The sequence below is a fragment of the Euleptes europaea genome, chromosome 10 (genome assembly GCF_029931775.1).
Source record: "Euleptes europaea isolate rEulEur1 chromosome 10, rEulEur1.hap1, whole genome shotgun sequence".
Classification (NCBI taxonomy): domain Eukaryota; kingdom Metazoa; phylum Chordata; class Lepidosauria; order Squamata; family Sphaerodactylidae; genus Euleptes; species Euleptes europaea.
Genome location: NC_079321.1, coordinates 40,775,262 through 40,792,860, shown reverse-complemented (window position 1 = coordinate 40,792,860; position 17,599 = coordinate 40,775,262). Strand labels below are relative to the sequence as shown.

Sequence of the window (17,599 nt, the reverse complement as noted above, 5' to 3'; positions counted from 1 at the left end):
TTCCAGTACTAGTTGCTACTCCCCATTCTAAGGTCACAATACTAAGATGATGCTTAGCTACCTCTACTTTAGTAATCATTGACCTTTTTATCTATTCAAGCTCATTTTGAAGCCCTTTCCAAATAAAATAATACTTTTATTCTTAAAAGTTCATTCCTTCTATTAAAGATTAATTATATTTTATATATTTCTCATTTCATTTATTTATTTTGTTTAAAACCTTTTTATGCTGCCTTCCCACCCAATCAGGGTCCACAAGGATGCGAACATAAAAACATTTAAACAATAATACAGTTATAAATTATAAAATAATTCAATTAAAAACACATAACCAAACAACACCAGAAGGAGGGCTAGTAAAGGGGACTTAAAATGTGATTGAGATGCAACTATCTGAACGTATTTAAAGACATTTCCCTAGTTCCAGGGTATTTTCTCATCATTCAAGTTATTTGCTTAGGACTTTGTAAAATACCTTCATTTATTTGTTGGCATGGAAGAAGCAACTTTTCTCTAACTTTGTGTTTTTATTTTTAACATTAAATGATGTACAGGAACAACATTTTTATACCCTAATGAAACTACTCAAATGTTTACAAAATTTTAGTCCACAAAGAGGCTACAGGGAAATAATCTAGCCCTGCCTTCATAGTCATAAAATGTGCAGTCCATATATCTGTACACACAAAGAAAATGGGGAGAAAACTGGCAACGTGCACTGCCTGTGATCGCTTGTGAATTTGCATGTAAGAAAGGAAATAAAATCAACAAAGCACATAACAACTGAACGAGAAAGGACCTGAGGCAGCTCTGGGGTGAGGAAGGCCAAGCTCTGAAGAGCTTCAGCAGCTCTATTTATTTTGTGGTTTTCTTTGTGGTTCTAAGCAGCTTACACTACCAGTGCTGAGACTGAGGCTTTCAGTAAGTCCTAGCAGCTGTAAGGGGAGTGGCTGGGATTGCCAGCAATGTTCAGCCAAGCTGAAAGCTGGGAGCAAGTGCAAAAGAATGAGAGAGAGAGCAGAAGAGGAAGAAGAGTGGGCCAAAGATACTTGATAAGTTATCCTTGCTCTCTCCATACACTCCTAATGCAGGACTAACAACCCCATGTCTCCCTGAGAAGAGAGTCCATCCATCACAATGGAAAGGGGGCACACACCAGGTCATGGAGGCCACAGGACAGGAACTACATGAAAGAAGATTCTGTTAGCTCCAAGGGGGATGGAAAATGGTGGTGTGCATGCCCAGCTACGAACAGACAGAGCAAACAGAGATTTGTGAAGCTATTTTTCCTGGAAAAAAATTGTTGCTGTAGTTCTAAGGATGGGACTAAAACTTATAACACATTGCAAGGCAATTTCTTATATTGAGTTCTGTTTATGGCAGTCCAGTACCATAAAGCACTTCAAAGCAATCATGAACACGAAATTAATGGGTTATTAGAACTGTATATTACATAAGACAATTACAAATACATATCACAGCACCCATTCCCTGCAAAACACCATTTTTCAATGCCAAAAAGATTAAAAAATCCCAAGAAAAATGTTGTCATTAACTCCCATTTTTATTGAAACCCTGAAGTTATAATGAGCAGCAATAAACCAGAACCCCTCATTGTCCTTGATGAAATACAAAAAGAGCATTATAGTCCTAGGAAACAAAACTATCAATCCATTTGTCAGTATTGTGAAGAGAAGGCTTTTTGGGAGAAAAGCGCTTAAGCAAATACTAAAATCTGATTTACAGGGTATTTTGCATGCATTGTGACATGCGGTACGTAGCATTATACATCACTATTGAACTCAACCAAAAGGAAATGCCTGATGCCACATTACTAAAGTATCAGAGGAAAAAATTCCCTACCTGACTGATCCCAGTGGGAGGAATTTTATACGCCTGCAGCTTCTGCTTCAGTAGCTCAGGATCACTGTGGCGAAATGGGCACCCTACAAGCAAAGAAGAAAGCAAAGCACACAAAACAAGGCTATTTACCCAGAAGTTAGTACAATAACACACTTGAGAGACTGGCTAAACAGTTCCTAATTGTCTAACAGCTTATTAATACAAAGGTTAATTGCCCATGTGTACAATTGCTTTACTCTTCTTCTAAATGAGTTATACCATACATTACAACAAGCAGACCAAGATTCGCATTAATCTGACAGAAAATTCAATTCAAGTCCTCAGCAGCAGCTATGAAAATACACAAAAATCTATAACATACTACAGAGAAAGGCTACAATTGGGCAATATTGTAGCAATGGCAGATAAAAATAAAATGTTATGGGTAGCATTGAACTAGGATCTGGGAGACCCTGATTTGAATCCCCACTCTACTGTGGAAGTTCAGTGGGTGACCTAGAACCAGTCACCCACTCTCAGGCTAACCTACCTCACAGTGTTGTAGTGAGGATAAAATGGAGGAGGAGAGAATGATGTTGTAAGTTACTTTGGGTGCTCATTGTGAAGAAATGCAGGGCATAAATAAATACAATTATTTTACAGGATCACGGGGGAAGAAGGAAAAATGCTGCACACAACTGTATACAAAATGCTTACATTGGAGATCTGAAACTATTTCATTCTATTGATTTCATCCAGAGAGCATTAGTTTAAAATCGAAGTGTCACAGCTTAGCCAGTATATGATAAGCAGTTTATCACCAGATATCAGCTATGTGAATTATTATGTATTTAAAATAAATGTTAAATATTTTAAAAAAACCATTGAAAAATTAGATCCACAACTCTTAAGATAAACCTTTGATACTTGTAAAAGTCTCCCACAGAGTTGGCTACAGACATGTAGACTGCACTCTCCATCATGAATGACACTGGAGAACATAAAAGGTGATAAGGACGAGGTGAGGGAATTGGTATTTACTTTCTTTTAGCCCTTCAAAACGTACCCGCTTTTTTTCAATACAAGTAACAAGGAATTTTCCAGGCAGCATATCTATCCCTTTGGATACCGGCTTAATCAACTGGGAGGGACTGGAAACCAGAGTAAACAAACCACTTGAATTGGCTGATGGCCTCCTTTGCAGCTGATCTTCCACGGGCTACTGTTGGGCAAACACTGGGCTACCCAGGTTCCTAATCTGACCCAGTTTAGCAAACCAAAGGTCTTATTTTTCAGAGACACATGAACACATGAAACTGCCTTATACTGAATCAGACCCTTGGTCCATCAAAGTCAGTATGGTCTACTCAGACCGGCAGCATCTCTCCAGGGTCTTGGGCAGGGGTCACATCACCTACTTGCCTCGTCCCTTTAACTGGAGATGCCAGGGACTGAACCTGGGACCTTCTGCATACCAAGGATATGCTCCACCACTGAGCCACAGCCCCTCCTAACCTGCACAGTGCTTTCTGCAGAGAGAAAGGTATTTTGCTTACGGTAATTTAAGAGCCAGTGCGGTGTAGAGGCTAGAGTGTTAGATTAGGACCTCAGAGACCCGTGTTCCAATCCCCATCCTGCCATGGTGCTCACTGGGGTGACTTTGGGCCATGCCTAACCTACCTCAAAGGCTACTGTGAGGATAAAATGGAGAAGAGGAGACTCACATTGGGACCCCGTTTGGAAACAAAAATGGGGTGCATTATGTGCCGTCAAGTAATTTCTGACCTATGGTAACCCTATGCATGAATGACCTCCGAAACGTCCTCTCAGTAACAGCTTTGCTCAGGTCTTACAAACTGAAGGCTGTGGCTTCCTTTATTGAGTCAACCCATCTCATGCTGGGGTCTTCCTCTTTTCCTACTGCCTTCAGATTTCCTAGCATTTTCCTAAATAAATAAACCCGTGCAGCTCCAATACTAAAGCATTATTTTAAAAAACAGATTCCAAATTCAGAGATAGATTTTCACCTTGGGGGGGGAAATGATTTCCGAGAGGTTGTTTTTAAACAAATCATTGTGCTGTTAGCATACCATAGTTCTTATTTCTAGAGAGAATCATAAGCTTTAATAATAGGCCACAATGTATAGCTATTTAAAAATATTCAAATGATTTATTACTATGTGAGAGTTTTCAAGCAAAACCATTAAGGAACTTTAGTGTTTGTCTTGAGACATAATGGGGGGGGGAACAGAAAAGCTGGAGGAAGAAGAGAAGAGAAACAGTGAACAGCTCAGTCAAGTGTACATTGAAGCACTGTTGAACGAATCTCTCTTGCTTGACCTAGTTCTGTAATAAGACAAATCACCAAAAGAGAAACAGCACACCAGTTTGACAGTGATGACTGGCATAAGCTGCAAAACTAACTCCTGCTTGTAATGCAGGCAGCCAATCAGTTGGTTTCCAAAGCTGCTGGGTTCCCAAGCAGTGTGAACATGTCAGGTGTAAGCACTCACCATGATAATCCCCTTGGCCTGGTGGATTGGACAGGATAATTTTCATGCAGCTGTATGGAGTATAATCAGTTCGTTTTCCTTCTTTTCCATAGCTATGCCGGATGCTGTACGCATATCCTTTGTCAAACTGAACAGTAAACACATTTAAAAAGAGAGAGAGAGTTTGCCTTTTAATTGTACCTGAGGCCTGCAATTTCATCACTTATGTAGAGTAAACTACTGGGACTTCAAGAGGTCGTATTTGATCAAGTCCTCCTGTTAGAACACATTTAGAAGTGAAAATTAAAATGCATTTGGCAGCAAATGTTCCTCTAGGCTTACAGTAGAATCCTAAGCAGAGTCACACCTTTCTAAGTCCATTGAAGTCAATGGGTTCAGAACGCTATAATGCTGCTTTGGACTGCACTGTTACCTAGCTACTATAGGATTTTGAAAAGCAGAGTAAAGGAATAATAGTTTCTGGGACAGAAAGTTGATATTGTTCCTTGTTTTCCTATATTACTTCTTTTACTGACCAAACAGCTCATTCCTGAGCCTTGCAGCGGGTGGGGACGGTGTGGCCGCGCCTCCAAAGAGGTTTCCCAGCCGCTGCAAGGTTAAAAAAGGCCTTTAACAAAACAGAAACTCAAAAATGGGGAAATAGCCCCATTGAAAACAGCTATGCTGTGCTAAGAAAAACCTGGCACAGCAATGCTGCTGCTGGAGGGGGCGTTCCCGGGCTGGAGGGGCTTAAGCTCAGCCGAGTCAGCTCTGTCCCTGGGAACGCCCCCCTCCATGCCGGCACCGCATTTGTCTTCCGGGATTTAGGTCCTGGAGAGGCTGCAGCATCGGAGGAGCACCATGCAGTTCAGCAGCGCCCAGGCGCCTATGGAACTGCCCCCACTGCCAGAATAACTGTCTCTTATTCCGTGATAAGAGAGCACTTACGCTGGTCATGGGGTCACACCGCCTCCACTACACTTCCAGCTCAATCCTCAGGAATGGGCTGATATTAAAGTTAAAAACAGCCAGTCAATTTATTATGAGGTTCTTGAACACTAAAAACACCAATTTTGCGTGTCATTCTCAGGATTACATGTAAACAGTTTAGATTGAAGGTTGATGTTTTGGGGTTGGGGGAAGCTCACGCATAGTTAAGCAAGCAAAACCCCTAATATTAGGTTGGACCTTGTAGATCTGTTTAGCAAACGGCAGCATTTTCATTTGGCACAAGGTTTCCTCAACGCAAAGGGCTCTGTGTCACCATTAACAGAGTGGTTCTGCAAGTTCCTATGCATTATATTTATCTCAAACAATGTATTGTAGCAGTACATACTCTAAACTGGAAAACATCTTTCCCTTCTGTAGTTCTTTCCAAACTTTGTAAGACTCCGGCACCACAACCTTTTTAACTGATTTATTATGGACTGTAACCTGCTTTTCATCCATTCTCTCCCTGCCCTTCTTGAGCCCAGAACTCTCAGACAATGTACTCAGCGAAGATGCTGTGCATCGTTTGGAAAACTAAAAACAAGTCAAAAAAACAGAAGAGAGGCAACTATGCTTTACTGTTCAATCAGGGATTAGCCAGCACTTTCTGCGTTAGCCACTCTAGAGAGACTTTCTAGAGTATTTAACATGACATTGCAAGACAGTTGGCATTTCATATCTGTAAGAGCACAAATATGGCAACCAGAAGCACACAAACCAAACTATATAGTTGCTGGGCAACCTTACTACAACTCAAAGGCTGTACCACCATCACACACCACAAGATCGGAAGCAAAGGAGACACTACATCCTACCTATGGCCACATGAACAGACTACATAAGAAAGCCAGCCACATGAATTGGTGGTTAAAGGGCCTAAAGGCTGGTCATAGGAGTTTGTTTGGCCAGGTGACTTTTTTGCACTGGCAGAAGGTGGGTGCTTCTCCTCCTTATGTGTTTACCCTTTTGTCTCTCCTCCAAAGGGCAAGTGCAAATCAAACAGCTTAAGCAGTCACTGTTATTCAGTAGCCCACAGAAATAAAGACGGAGGAGAGTGCATCAACAGGAAGATGAATCTGTGATTAAGTTTTACATAACTGCAACATCACTAGCAGCACTAAAATTGATATAGATGGACTTTAAAAAAAACCTTAGAGATTGACTTTTAAGGAAAGTTTGTTTTAATCATTCAGAACATCAAATGTACAAGATTAATTTACCTTGGATGGTTTCATCATCTCAGAAAGCACTAACATATGGCTGGTGGGGGAATCAATCATATATTACAAAGAATTTTTACACCTTTAACACCACCTCTTTCTGATATGAGCCTCACAGAGATTATTATTTTACTATACCTCCAGACAGATGTGTGAAAAAATGCTTCTCTAACCACCACTCCACACTGGCTCTTAAATTGGCCAAATTATTTAGGTGCCCAAACTACCTTGAGATGAGAGGACACCCCTCCCCATGTATCATCTGCATGGGAATTAGGGAATTCACAGCACAATTTAAATTTAGGGAATTTACAGCACAATCCTAAACATCCAGAGTTAGACTCTTCTATATTCACTGAAGCCAGTGGGCTTTGAAGGGTGAAGCTCTGTTAAGGATTGCATAGTTAATCTTTTGTATACGCAAGACATGCCTACATATCTGAAGACTGCCACTCACTTTTAACATGGTTATGAGAAATAGTCTATTAATAGCCAAATGTGTGTGTAAAGTGCCGTCAAGTCACAGCTGATGTATAGCTGGTGCAGTTTCCAAGGCAAATGTTTAAGCAGAGGTGGTTTTTGCATTTGCCTCCACAGTCTTCCTTGGAGGTCTCCCTTCCAAGTACTGACCCAGCATAGCTTCTGAGGTCTGAAGAGACAGGGCTATACTATACCATTCCACATTCCAATACTGAAATGGTGAAAGAAAAAATATTCCCCCACCTTTCTTCAAATCTCAAGCAACATCTACTCAACTGTTCAATCCAAGGAAGAAGCAGGCTTTTCAGGAATCAGATTTGTCCCTGTGACAATCACACAAAGTTAATGGACCTGTCTATCAAAATGACAAGAAGAACTCAGAACACTAACAATCCATGACACGAATCAGCTGCTGGGAGACCTCCCTGAACTTTCCCAAAATATGGTTTTAACATGTGGCAGAAAATACTATATCTTGGGGGGAAATGGTGTTGCTTTAGTTCTGCATAGTTTAATGAGGAAAGGGGTAAGATGATGATGTGTGTAAAGTGCCGTCAAGTCGCAGCCGACTTACAGCGACCCCTTTTTGGGGTTTTCATGGCAAGAAACTAACAGAGGTGGTTTGCCAGTGCCTTCCTCTGCACAACAATCCTGGTATTCCTTGGTGGTCTCCCATCCAAATACTAACCAGGGCTGACCCTGCTTAGCTTTTGAGATCTGACAAGATCAGGCTAGCCTGAGCCATCCAGGTCAGGGCAAGATGATGATAGTAAGGTGTTTTTTTTAAAAAAAAAAAAGCTGCCTATTTTATACCACCTGAATACTTTTTCTAAGCAAATTGAACCTTTGTCAGAAATAGAATTTTCTAAAAATCACCGGACTGGTTTGAAATCTTTAACAGACTAGTCCTTCTGAAACGCAAAATATACTTAACAAGTTTGTAAGTCAGCTGGCTCTCACAGTTCCTAAAAATAAGATTAATTTCAGATACACATGGCAGAAATTCAAATTGCTTCTGATGGTGGGAAATGCTTTCCGATTTTAAATTGTAGTTTCTATAATGTGCACTAGAAACGACTCCAATATAATATATGTTATCAAATGTTCAGTATAGAATAAATATATGTTGTGTGCTTCTGTGTGTGTGCATGTGTGTGCATGCGCGTGTGTGTGTAAAGTGCCGTCAAGTTACAGCCGGCCTATGTCAACTCCTTATGGGGTTTTCAAGAGACTGACAGAGGTATTCCTTGATGGTCTCTTATCCAAATACTAAGCTGACCCTGCTTAGCTTCCGAGATCAGACTATACTATGCTGCCTTCCCTCCAGTGATTCATTATATAAGATGACAAAAATGATATGCATGAACTTCCATTATAAACTTCTTTACAGTAACTGGACAGGGAATACCGTGATATGACTGTAAGTTCATAAAATATGCATTAATAAAAACTACAGTGGAGCATATATAATATTCCAGTCATTCAGAAACATTTATCTTTGGCCATTTAATGTCTAGCATTTTGTACACTTAAACGTTTTAGAGAATGTAAGATACTAATTAAAAAACATGGTTTGGCATTATTTTATTTATTTAAAGCATTTCTATGCCGCCTTTCCATCCAAATAAGGTCCCCAAGGCAACAAACATTAAAACAGTATTTAAAATAAGGTATATATACAAATATTTAAACAATTCAACAACAACATACAGACTGTCAGGTATGGATCTGAGAAAGGAATGTTGTGGTTTCTCCAGGTGCCGGCCAAGGCCAGCCTCGTGCCCTGTAAACAGTGTGTTTAGACTTCTTTACGTGGGAACTCTCCTAGCCTCCTGACAGCTCCAGGAAGGGGGGTTGCCATGGTATCCAGATCTACCCAGATTTGCCCTTTGCTCTTCTATATATGCCCTGTACTGTACCCATAGCTTTTACTAGTGTCCATTTTGACTCCTGGCTTCTGTTACCTGTGGATTTTCTAATAAATCAGCTTTCTTTGGACTGTCTGTCTGCTGAAGTCTGTTTATGGGATTATCACGGGACTAGAGCGTACACAGACATACAAACACAACACAACCAGAGAAGTGAGCTAATGAGAGTTACTTGGGGTATGCCAAACAAAACAATCTTCACCCCTGGTAGAAGACGATGACAGAGGGAGACAGACAAATCTCCCTGAAGGGGGAGTTTCAAAGTTTTGGCGCTATGACTGAGAAAGCCCTTTCTCAGCTTGCCACCTGTCTTGCCTCAGACAGCTGGGGCACCCAAAGATGACCGGAGTACATGAACAATGCCTGACCTCCCAAGTGTTGTGGGTCCAGCATTACAGTATATGACTGAACTTCAAGAAATAGTAAGGAAGTTCACTCTGTAAACCAAGGATTCCCAATGCGATGCCCATGGGATCCATGGAACCTACCAACACCTTTCCTGTTGGCCACCAAGCCCTTCTAGAAAGTGGGTGGGACCAGGTGAGGCTTTTGCCCAGCAAGCCTTCTCTTTGGCCACTGGAGATTTTGATGGAAGACTCTCCATTTAGCAGTCACGACAGCCATTTGTGGCTGGCTCCCCCTCCTCAGCAGCCATTCCGTGGCAGCCATTTTGTGGCTGCGCCCACCACGTTGTGTCAAAATTCTAGAGGTTGGGCCTCAAAAAGGTTGGGAATCCCTGATATAAACATTCTGGATTTCAGTTATTCAAAGCAGATACTACAGTAAAGTATCCCAAACTAACATTTCCATATCCTACACAGGTGCTGATACTACAGGAATGCCTCAAGGGATACAAGACGCGGTGGCAAGACAGTTAAACTCAGCTGATGTGCTTTAGAAATACAATATAAAATGTAATCTGCCACTGTTCCACTAATTTACTTAACCTTAGTGTGCACCAGTGTGCTGATTAGTAATTTACGGCCTGAGAAGAGTGAGGTTTCAGAGGGAAACACACAGGCGTGATTTAGTTTAATATGCATCTGCAGTGGCCACAGGGCATAATTAAAACTACATCACTCCTTTAAATCTACATAATTATATCCCAAAGACATTCTCATTAGTATCTTTTACTTTGCAGCTAAACCAAAAGAGGCCTCAGGTCTACAAGGTCAGACTTCTTAAAAACATAATACTGTAACTCTGAAAGTAAAGCAGCTAATCTGAAATGACAAGGATGGTTCTAGAATGTGATTTATTGTGAAAATCCAAAATTCCCAAACCTGAACATCCATTACAAATGATCAAAGAGCCAAAAACGGCCTTTAAAAAGATTTATTATACACTAATTAACGTGGAATAAGTGGTTTTATTAATTCATGCATTGATTTATGGCAATAGGATTGTCATACTTATTTACAAGTGTTCTTCAACTAGCTATTTAGTTCTTAATTCATTTAAAAGATGCACGTACCTAGCTGCAACACCACATAACAATCTGTCACAATAATAGTCTGGATGTGAGTGTAGTTCTGAGGACAAGTTTGTGATAGCAGGACAAGGGTAGTGGCATTTAAATAAATGAAACTATAGGTTCTCTAGGGCATTAACCCTGTGGTAGGGCAGGGCTTTGTTCCCCACCCAGCTCTGCCTTAAGTCTCAGTGAGAAAAGCGGCCTATACAGGAGGTAAATAAATGTTTTAAAGAAACTTTTGTTATTATTAATGCTCGCAACTAAAACAGACACAGTGAATAAGAAAAATTTGTTTTACAAGCTACATTTGATATGGTAGACATATGATAACATCCTTAATTTTTTTAATTCCGGGGGGGGGGGGTTAGATTGGGGCCCTGGTACCGGAGTAGGGCAACGTTCAACTTGCATCCTTACTTCTCTGCTACAATACCAATTAAAAACACAGCCTTGTACAGAAATTGAAGTTTTCAGCAACTGTTTTTGAGATTAAGCATCAAGAGATCAAATCACATTAACTAAATTAGATTTTTAGATGAAGAGATATTAGGGGCAATTCCAGTTGGCTAAAACTTTATTTAATTACCTAGAACATATTGGCCGAGAAAGCTCCTTAAAGAATTACAGAGCGGCCCAAATTCCATCTAAGGCAGGGGTGTCAAACTCATTTGTTATGAAGGCCGGATATGATATAAATGTCACTTGGTCGGGCCGGGCCAGGTGTACCATAAAATTTAATGCTAGGTACCTGAGATACAAACTTGATAGAAGACACTGGCAAAGCCAATTAATGATATTAGTTTTACTTAAAATACAAACATTCTTAAAACAAAAACACTCTTACAGTATTTTCTTTCATTTAATAGTCTTTGATCATTGACACCTCAGGAGAGGGGTGGGTGGCTGCCTCGGTTGGCTCGCGGGCCGGATAAGAGCTCTCAAGGGGCCGCATCCGGCCCCCGGGCCTTATGTTTGACACCCCTGATCTAAGGTCTCAGGAATCCACCCAGATCATTTAAAGCTAGATGAGCAGCTGTGTGTGTGTAAAGTGCCTTCAAGTCGCAGCCGACTTATGGCGACCCCTTTTGGGGGTTTTAATGGCAAGAGACTAACAGAGGTGGTTTGCCAGTGCCTTCCTCTGCACAGCAACACTGGTATTCCTTGGTGGTCTCCCATCCAAATACTAACCAGGGCTGACCCTGCTTAGCTTCTGAGATCTGATGAGATCAGGCTAGCCTGGGCTATCCAGGTTAGGGCAGATGAGCAGCTACCGTAACAAAACTGCCAAGATACTTGTCTCTCTCCCTCTCCATCTTCTGACCTACGTATGAGTGAAGAGATTACATAGAGCTCCCACAGTACAAAGCAACAACAGGTCACACAGCTGCTGGAATGAGCATTAAGGATTAGTACCCAAACATAACAGATTTACAGCACGACGAGGGGCTCCTCACTTGACTACTGTTGATCCTATGTTTAATCCCACTCTCTGCTTCCTGTTCTCCTCACATTGTTGGTGTGAAAGCCATTAGTTTATTCAAAATATACTAACCTTCCTGTGATACCCTTTTCTCATACCTGAGAAACTAACCTTGTTCTTCACACCAGCCACTATTTGAATTTTCTGATTATCAGAGTCACTTTCCTTTCAATTCCATTTGGTAATTCCATTGGAAAAGAAAGAGGTATTGCTAACCTTGCACAACCTTGGCTACCCTATAGTTCCACCAATAAGTTTCCCCTCCATGCATTTTTGCATGCCAAATCAACATCTTAGGAGTGTATATATCCATACTGTTTTAATCAAAAATATAAGCCCATCAGTGTCTTACTGCATTTTTCAGCAGCATGTGTAATGTTTGCAGCTCACATCAGCAAGACCACATCACACAAAGACACAGCCATCTGTGGAAAAGCCCATATGAACTCCACTTTCCCCAGGAGCATGCCTAGTTTGACTGCTCAACAAAAGTATCTGCCACTTGCCCACTGGGGGCCAACTAGCAGGAACATGTATTGCAGTATGTTTTACAACAGTTTTATGACAGCAATTTAGTAGCACTGTGACTCAACAAAAGACACACAGCTTTAAGTTGAAGCCAGTTTTTAGTTTTAGCGTAAAAGTTACAGGAAGAACTAGGCCCAAGATGAATAATGAAACAAGTAACAGTTTTGTAATTCTTTTGGATAGCCTAAATTTTTTCTTGCAAATTCTAGATAGTTTAAACTAACTTGTGTCATTTCTTTGTTGTGCTCTTCTCACTACACAATACTACTGTTTCAGGGGTTTGGAGCATACTACATAGCGCAAATATTCATAAAGCAACATAGGGACAAACCAATCCAAAATAACAGAGCTTCAACTGAGAAATGATGTTGGCATGTCTCAGTATAAATATACTTGGCATGCACAGAAATAAAAACCTTTCACAGTGCAAACAAGTAATTTACAGTGTATTATTTTGTTTCTAAAATACAGTCAGTCATGGGAATCTGGTATACCTCATATAATCAAAGCTTTGTAAGGAGCAAGTCTTATAAAAATATTGCTCTCTTACAACCAAAAATAAATGCTCAAACAAAAGTCCAGTCATCTGTTTGCTAATTATTCTTATACAGTAGTTCAATATTTTTCCAAATTATTTAAAACAGCAATTATCACAGCTCTAGAAAAAGGTCATGTTACTTTAAAAATCTGTGTTAATAACCTATTTTGACAATTTTTTTAATCTCCTCCTTGCCACTATTTCAGGGCTGCCTTTTACATTTATCATTCAGCTCTGGTATTACAATAATGAATCATTAAAATCGTAATTTGAAGAGTTTTGACAGGCTTTTTCTCTCAGCATGATTATCATCTCCTTTAACAGTTCTCAGTGATTAATTTGTCCTGAGTTGTGACAGGGGGAGTTATTTAATATTTACAGCAGGGCTAATAGTCTAGAGAAAAACCTTATTTATGTTATTTAGGTCAATCATTTTTAAAGATTCCTGTATTTAAAAAAAAACAGTGAGCTAAAATCACTGTTATTGGATTACTGAAAGGTAAGTCAAAACAAGAGAAAACAGGTAACCTACAAGCAACCACAAGGCGCCATTCTGATATCTCAGACACGGAAGAAAAAAATGCTTGTACCTCAAGTTATCTTTTTTCCTGTCAACCTCAGATTTATCAAAGAGCATGCAATTGTATTTCCAGATTTGTCAAAAAATAGACATCAGATGGGTGCTGACCTTCCACATTTGTATGCTTATTTAGAACAACAATCTACATTCCAGATTGTTTGGAAGCATAATGTAGTAGAATTTTTATTCTGTGGTTGAGCTTTGTAATAGAAAGAATAAGGGAGGTGCAATCTAATTCACACAGAAACCCTACAGAATCAGAATATCCAGAATGTTTCCCTTTGACTCCCAGATCTCACTAGAATGAAATTAGCAATATAACTTGTAATGGAAAAGGACAATCATGGGATTCTATTGAGAGGTCTGTCTTTGTCTTTATTATTTCAGCTTTAATCTGCAGTAGGTGCCCACACTATAAACAGACAATATAAATGGAATAAACAAGTTCCCCAAATAGAACACTGAGTTATATTCCTAATTTTTAAGTTGGCTAACTTACCTTGTCTGCATCCACTTTTCCTTTGATGAACTCCGATTTCCAAAACTGCAGAGCTTGTTCTAGTGTCAAACCGATTCCCTTTAGAAACAAACCATATTGCATACGGCCTCCATGACGGAGATGATGATTATCACGCAGACTTTTGTGCAGCTGACGCATGCAGACAGGAAATGATTTAACCGAAAGCTGTAACAAGAAAACTTGTATTAAAGATGTAGTGACTACTGTAACTCACAGGCTGATTGTGATCACTAATTAAAACCATTAAGAAAGATGAACAGCTAATGGAGAAAAAAAGTGTATGCAAAACCTGTAGGACTGACGGACTAAATTTACTTTAGAATTGCAATGTGCTATGTTTAATAACTCTTATCAGATACATTTATCCTTGTAACACATGAATACTTTCAATAAACGAGAAATTATCTTTATTAATATTGTCGAAGGCTTTCACGGTCAGAGTTCATTGGTTCTTGTGGGTTATCCAGGCTGTGTAACCGTGGTCCTTCAGTGTTACTCCTCTGAAGATGCCTGCCACAGTTACTCCTCTGAAGATGCCTGCCACAGCTGCTGGCGAAACGTCAGGAAAGAAAATACCTAGACCATGGTTATCTTTATTAATATTAGCCATAAACATGACTCAGTATGGTTAGTCCTGGGTTTAAAGTATTAATTTTCACTGGGGGAAAGGTGTATTAAAAATACAAAGTGTGTTCTCTATTCATGGCACAAATGTTAATTATTGACGATCTCTTGAATCTGGCTGTGTATCTGAGCTTATTTTCCCATTAATTACTTGCTGGCATTTCTTAGATATAAGCTGCCAGCTTTAATAAATACTACTCAACCTATCCCCTATGTTAAGATAATAATATAAATCATGTTGACAATAACATAATAAACAATGATCTATTAATAATTACATCTATGTTATAACATAGGCCAACATTACTACTCCCTGGTTTACTAAAATTACTGCTATAAAGCTTGTGATGTGCTTTGAAAAATGCTCTAAAATGCACCCGTCCTTCACTATACATTCACATCAGCACAACTTATTTAGTTGGTGATCTGAATTAAAGTATATTAATACAAATCCCTCTCACGTCTATATTCCCTTTTAAAAAGTTCTACTATGCAATTTGAATGTTACAGCTATAGTGCTTAATAAAATAACATATTTGCTGCTGCTATATGGAACCCTCTTTCTTCACACAGCCACAGAAACTGAGTACAGTTAAGAGATATAAATACTTACAGCATCAATTTGTTCTAATGAAATTTTCCCGGTATTTTTTTGAATGTTGTAATCTGGACCAACATACGCATGGCTATAGAGTGGTAAAACAAGAAAGGAAGTTATTTATAGTACATATAGCTTTTACATATTCAGAAAGGCAATCTTGCTGTTAACCCTGGAAAGTAACGTTAATATTAGAAACAAAGCTATACCATAGTAATACTATTCAACAAGACCATTCAGCAAATATAAATGAGCAACCCAAAACCAGAAAAAAATTCTTCAACACACACTCTTTTTTTAAAAAGCCCACAGTAATACTTTGATATTTCCAAGTATGTGTGCTTCTTTCTGCTCAGTAAAACTATATTTTTATAGAGACTTCCTCTAGAGACGCTGGACTGAGAGCCACGTTCTTCGGGGGCTCCCGAAGAACCCAAGAAACGTTCAAATCTGGGATGCATCCTGCACCCCTACCCGGATCCTAAATAGTGGACCGGGGGCCAGGAACTCCTGCAGCCTTGAAGAGCGGTTTGACCCCTTTTTCTGAGAGAGGACGACTAATCAACTAATTGCCATGACAAACACCATATATCAACCTATCAACCAAAAACTGGATTCTATTTTGGATGTACTTAAAGACATAAAGGACCAAGCTAATACAACGAAGTTAGATGTGATAGCAGCGGATTTTCCAAGTGAGAAGATGGCTCAAGATCAGGAAATTCCCACAAAGGAAAAGGAGAGCCAGGATAAACAACAAGACGGCACATCCTTTCAACAGGAAACTGCAACAGACCAGCTGCTTACGAAGGATATGAACATGAGAGACCCTGACTTTTATTTTTACAGACTGCCTGAAGAATTCTTTGATATTAGCCTGGAGGACTTGAAGGGTGGTAAGGCTGGAGCTACCGGGATTTCTTTTTATGAACTTGGAATTGAAGAAACTACAATGCAGATGTACTATGAGAACTCTATGCTTGCAGAGGGAATTTTACCAAACATATCCAAGGATGCTCTCCGGTGTTTGGAGTCAATGAAGAAAAGAGGAAGACGCTGGAAATTCCGGACAAAGGGACTGGCTAAAAGAGTCTAGTTTCGTTTTCTGGAAATAAACAAGGGACTGGTAAAAAGGCTTGATTTTGGCAATAATGGTAGAATTTACTATATTAATACATTATAAAGACAATTTACAATGAATAGGTGTAGGGAGACATGGAGTGTTTACGGAGGTATTGTTTTATGAAGAAGATTATAATCTTTACTTATTGATCTAATCCATTTATTATTAGTGAGATTTATTAACCTTACTTTTTTCTGAGATAATATTAACCACCTTTTAATGATTACATTCAATATTATATTTTTAAAACTGTATGAGATTTAGTTTAATGAGTGTAAATAGAAATATTAGGATTAGAATCGTAGATACCAAAGAGTATACAGATTTATAAATGGATGGAGGAAGATGTAGGGGAAGTCCTGTTATATTTTTTCTTTTCTTTCTCTTTATCTTTATATGTTAACTTTCAGAAAAATAATAAAGAATATTTTTTTAAAAAAACTATTTTTATAGAAATTAAGCATCAAAAATACAGTGCACTGTGCTTGATTAACTCACATAGTTTTCTCCTTAATTTATTATTTTAATTCTATTTAAAAGGTTTAGAATTTAGGGTTTAAGGAACAAAAGGTCACAGAGCATAGGCAGTTAGTAAAGTTGCTCCTGTATTACCAACTGCCCCACCCCCTCAGTCAGTCTGGCCTGCAGCAGGAGAGAAAAAGACTAGAGTTTGACAGAGGGAACTGCTTACCTCTTTGCAGGTATGTGATGGGCCAAACCAGGGAGAAATTGTGTATTAGAATTTCTCTTTTAGGAGATATTATAAAGGAAGGGCTTGTTAAGCGATTAGTTGATCGGTGGTCATGATATTCCATTATAACATTATTTGTAAAGTTGTTGAGCTTATACTAACTTGAAAACCATAATACCTTGAATGGTTTCTTTTTGAAGCAATTTATTATTGCTTGACAAGCCACAAGGGTGTTCATTTATTGACTTGAATAAACTAAGCTGCAGTACTGCAGTCCAAGCTCTGCTCACGACCTGGGTTCGATCCCAATGGAAGTTGGTTTCAGGTAGCCGACTCAGGGTTGACTCAGCCTTCCATCCTTTCAAGGTTGGTAAAATGAGCACCCAGCTTGCTGGGGGTAAAGGGAAGATGACTGGGGAAGGCACTGGCAAACCACCCCGTAAACAAAGTCTGCCTAGTAAACGCTGGGATGTGACATCACCCCATGAGTC

The 17,599-nt window shown here is 39.4% G+C and overlaps 1 protein-coding gene across 1 annotated transcript in view; it reads right to left on the bottom strand.

The window, feature by feature from the left end:
* Window positions 1-17,599, bottom strand: part of PRIM2 (DNA primase subunit 2) — a 78,839-nt gene that overhangs the window by 12,767 nt on the left and 48,473 nt on the right. The window contains exons 8-11 of the mRNA XM_056856682.1: window positions 15,310-15,382; window positions 14,052-14,237; window positions 4,356-4,482; window positions 1,864-1,946 (exon numbers count right to left, since the gene is read on the bottom strand). Coding sequence (XP_056712660.1) covers window positions 1,864-1,946; window positions 4,356-4,482; window positions 14,052-14,237; window positions 15,310-15,382 — 469 coding nt within the window. The remainder of the gene's footprint in view (window positions 1-1,863; window positions 1,947-4,355; window positions 4,483-14,051; window positions 14,238-15,309; window positions 15,383-17,599) is intronic.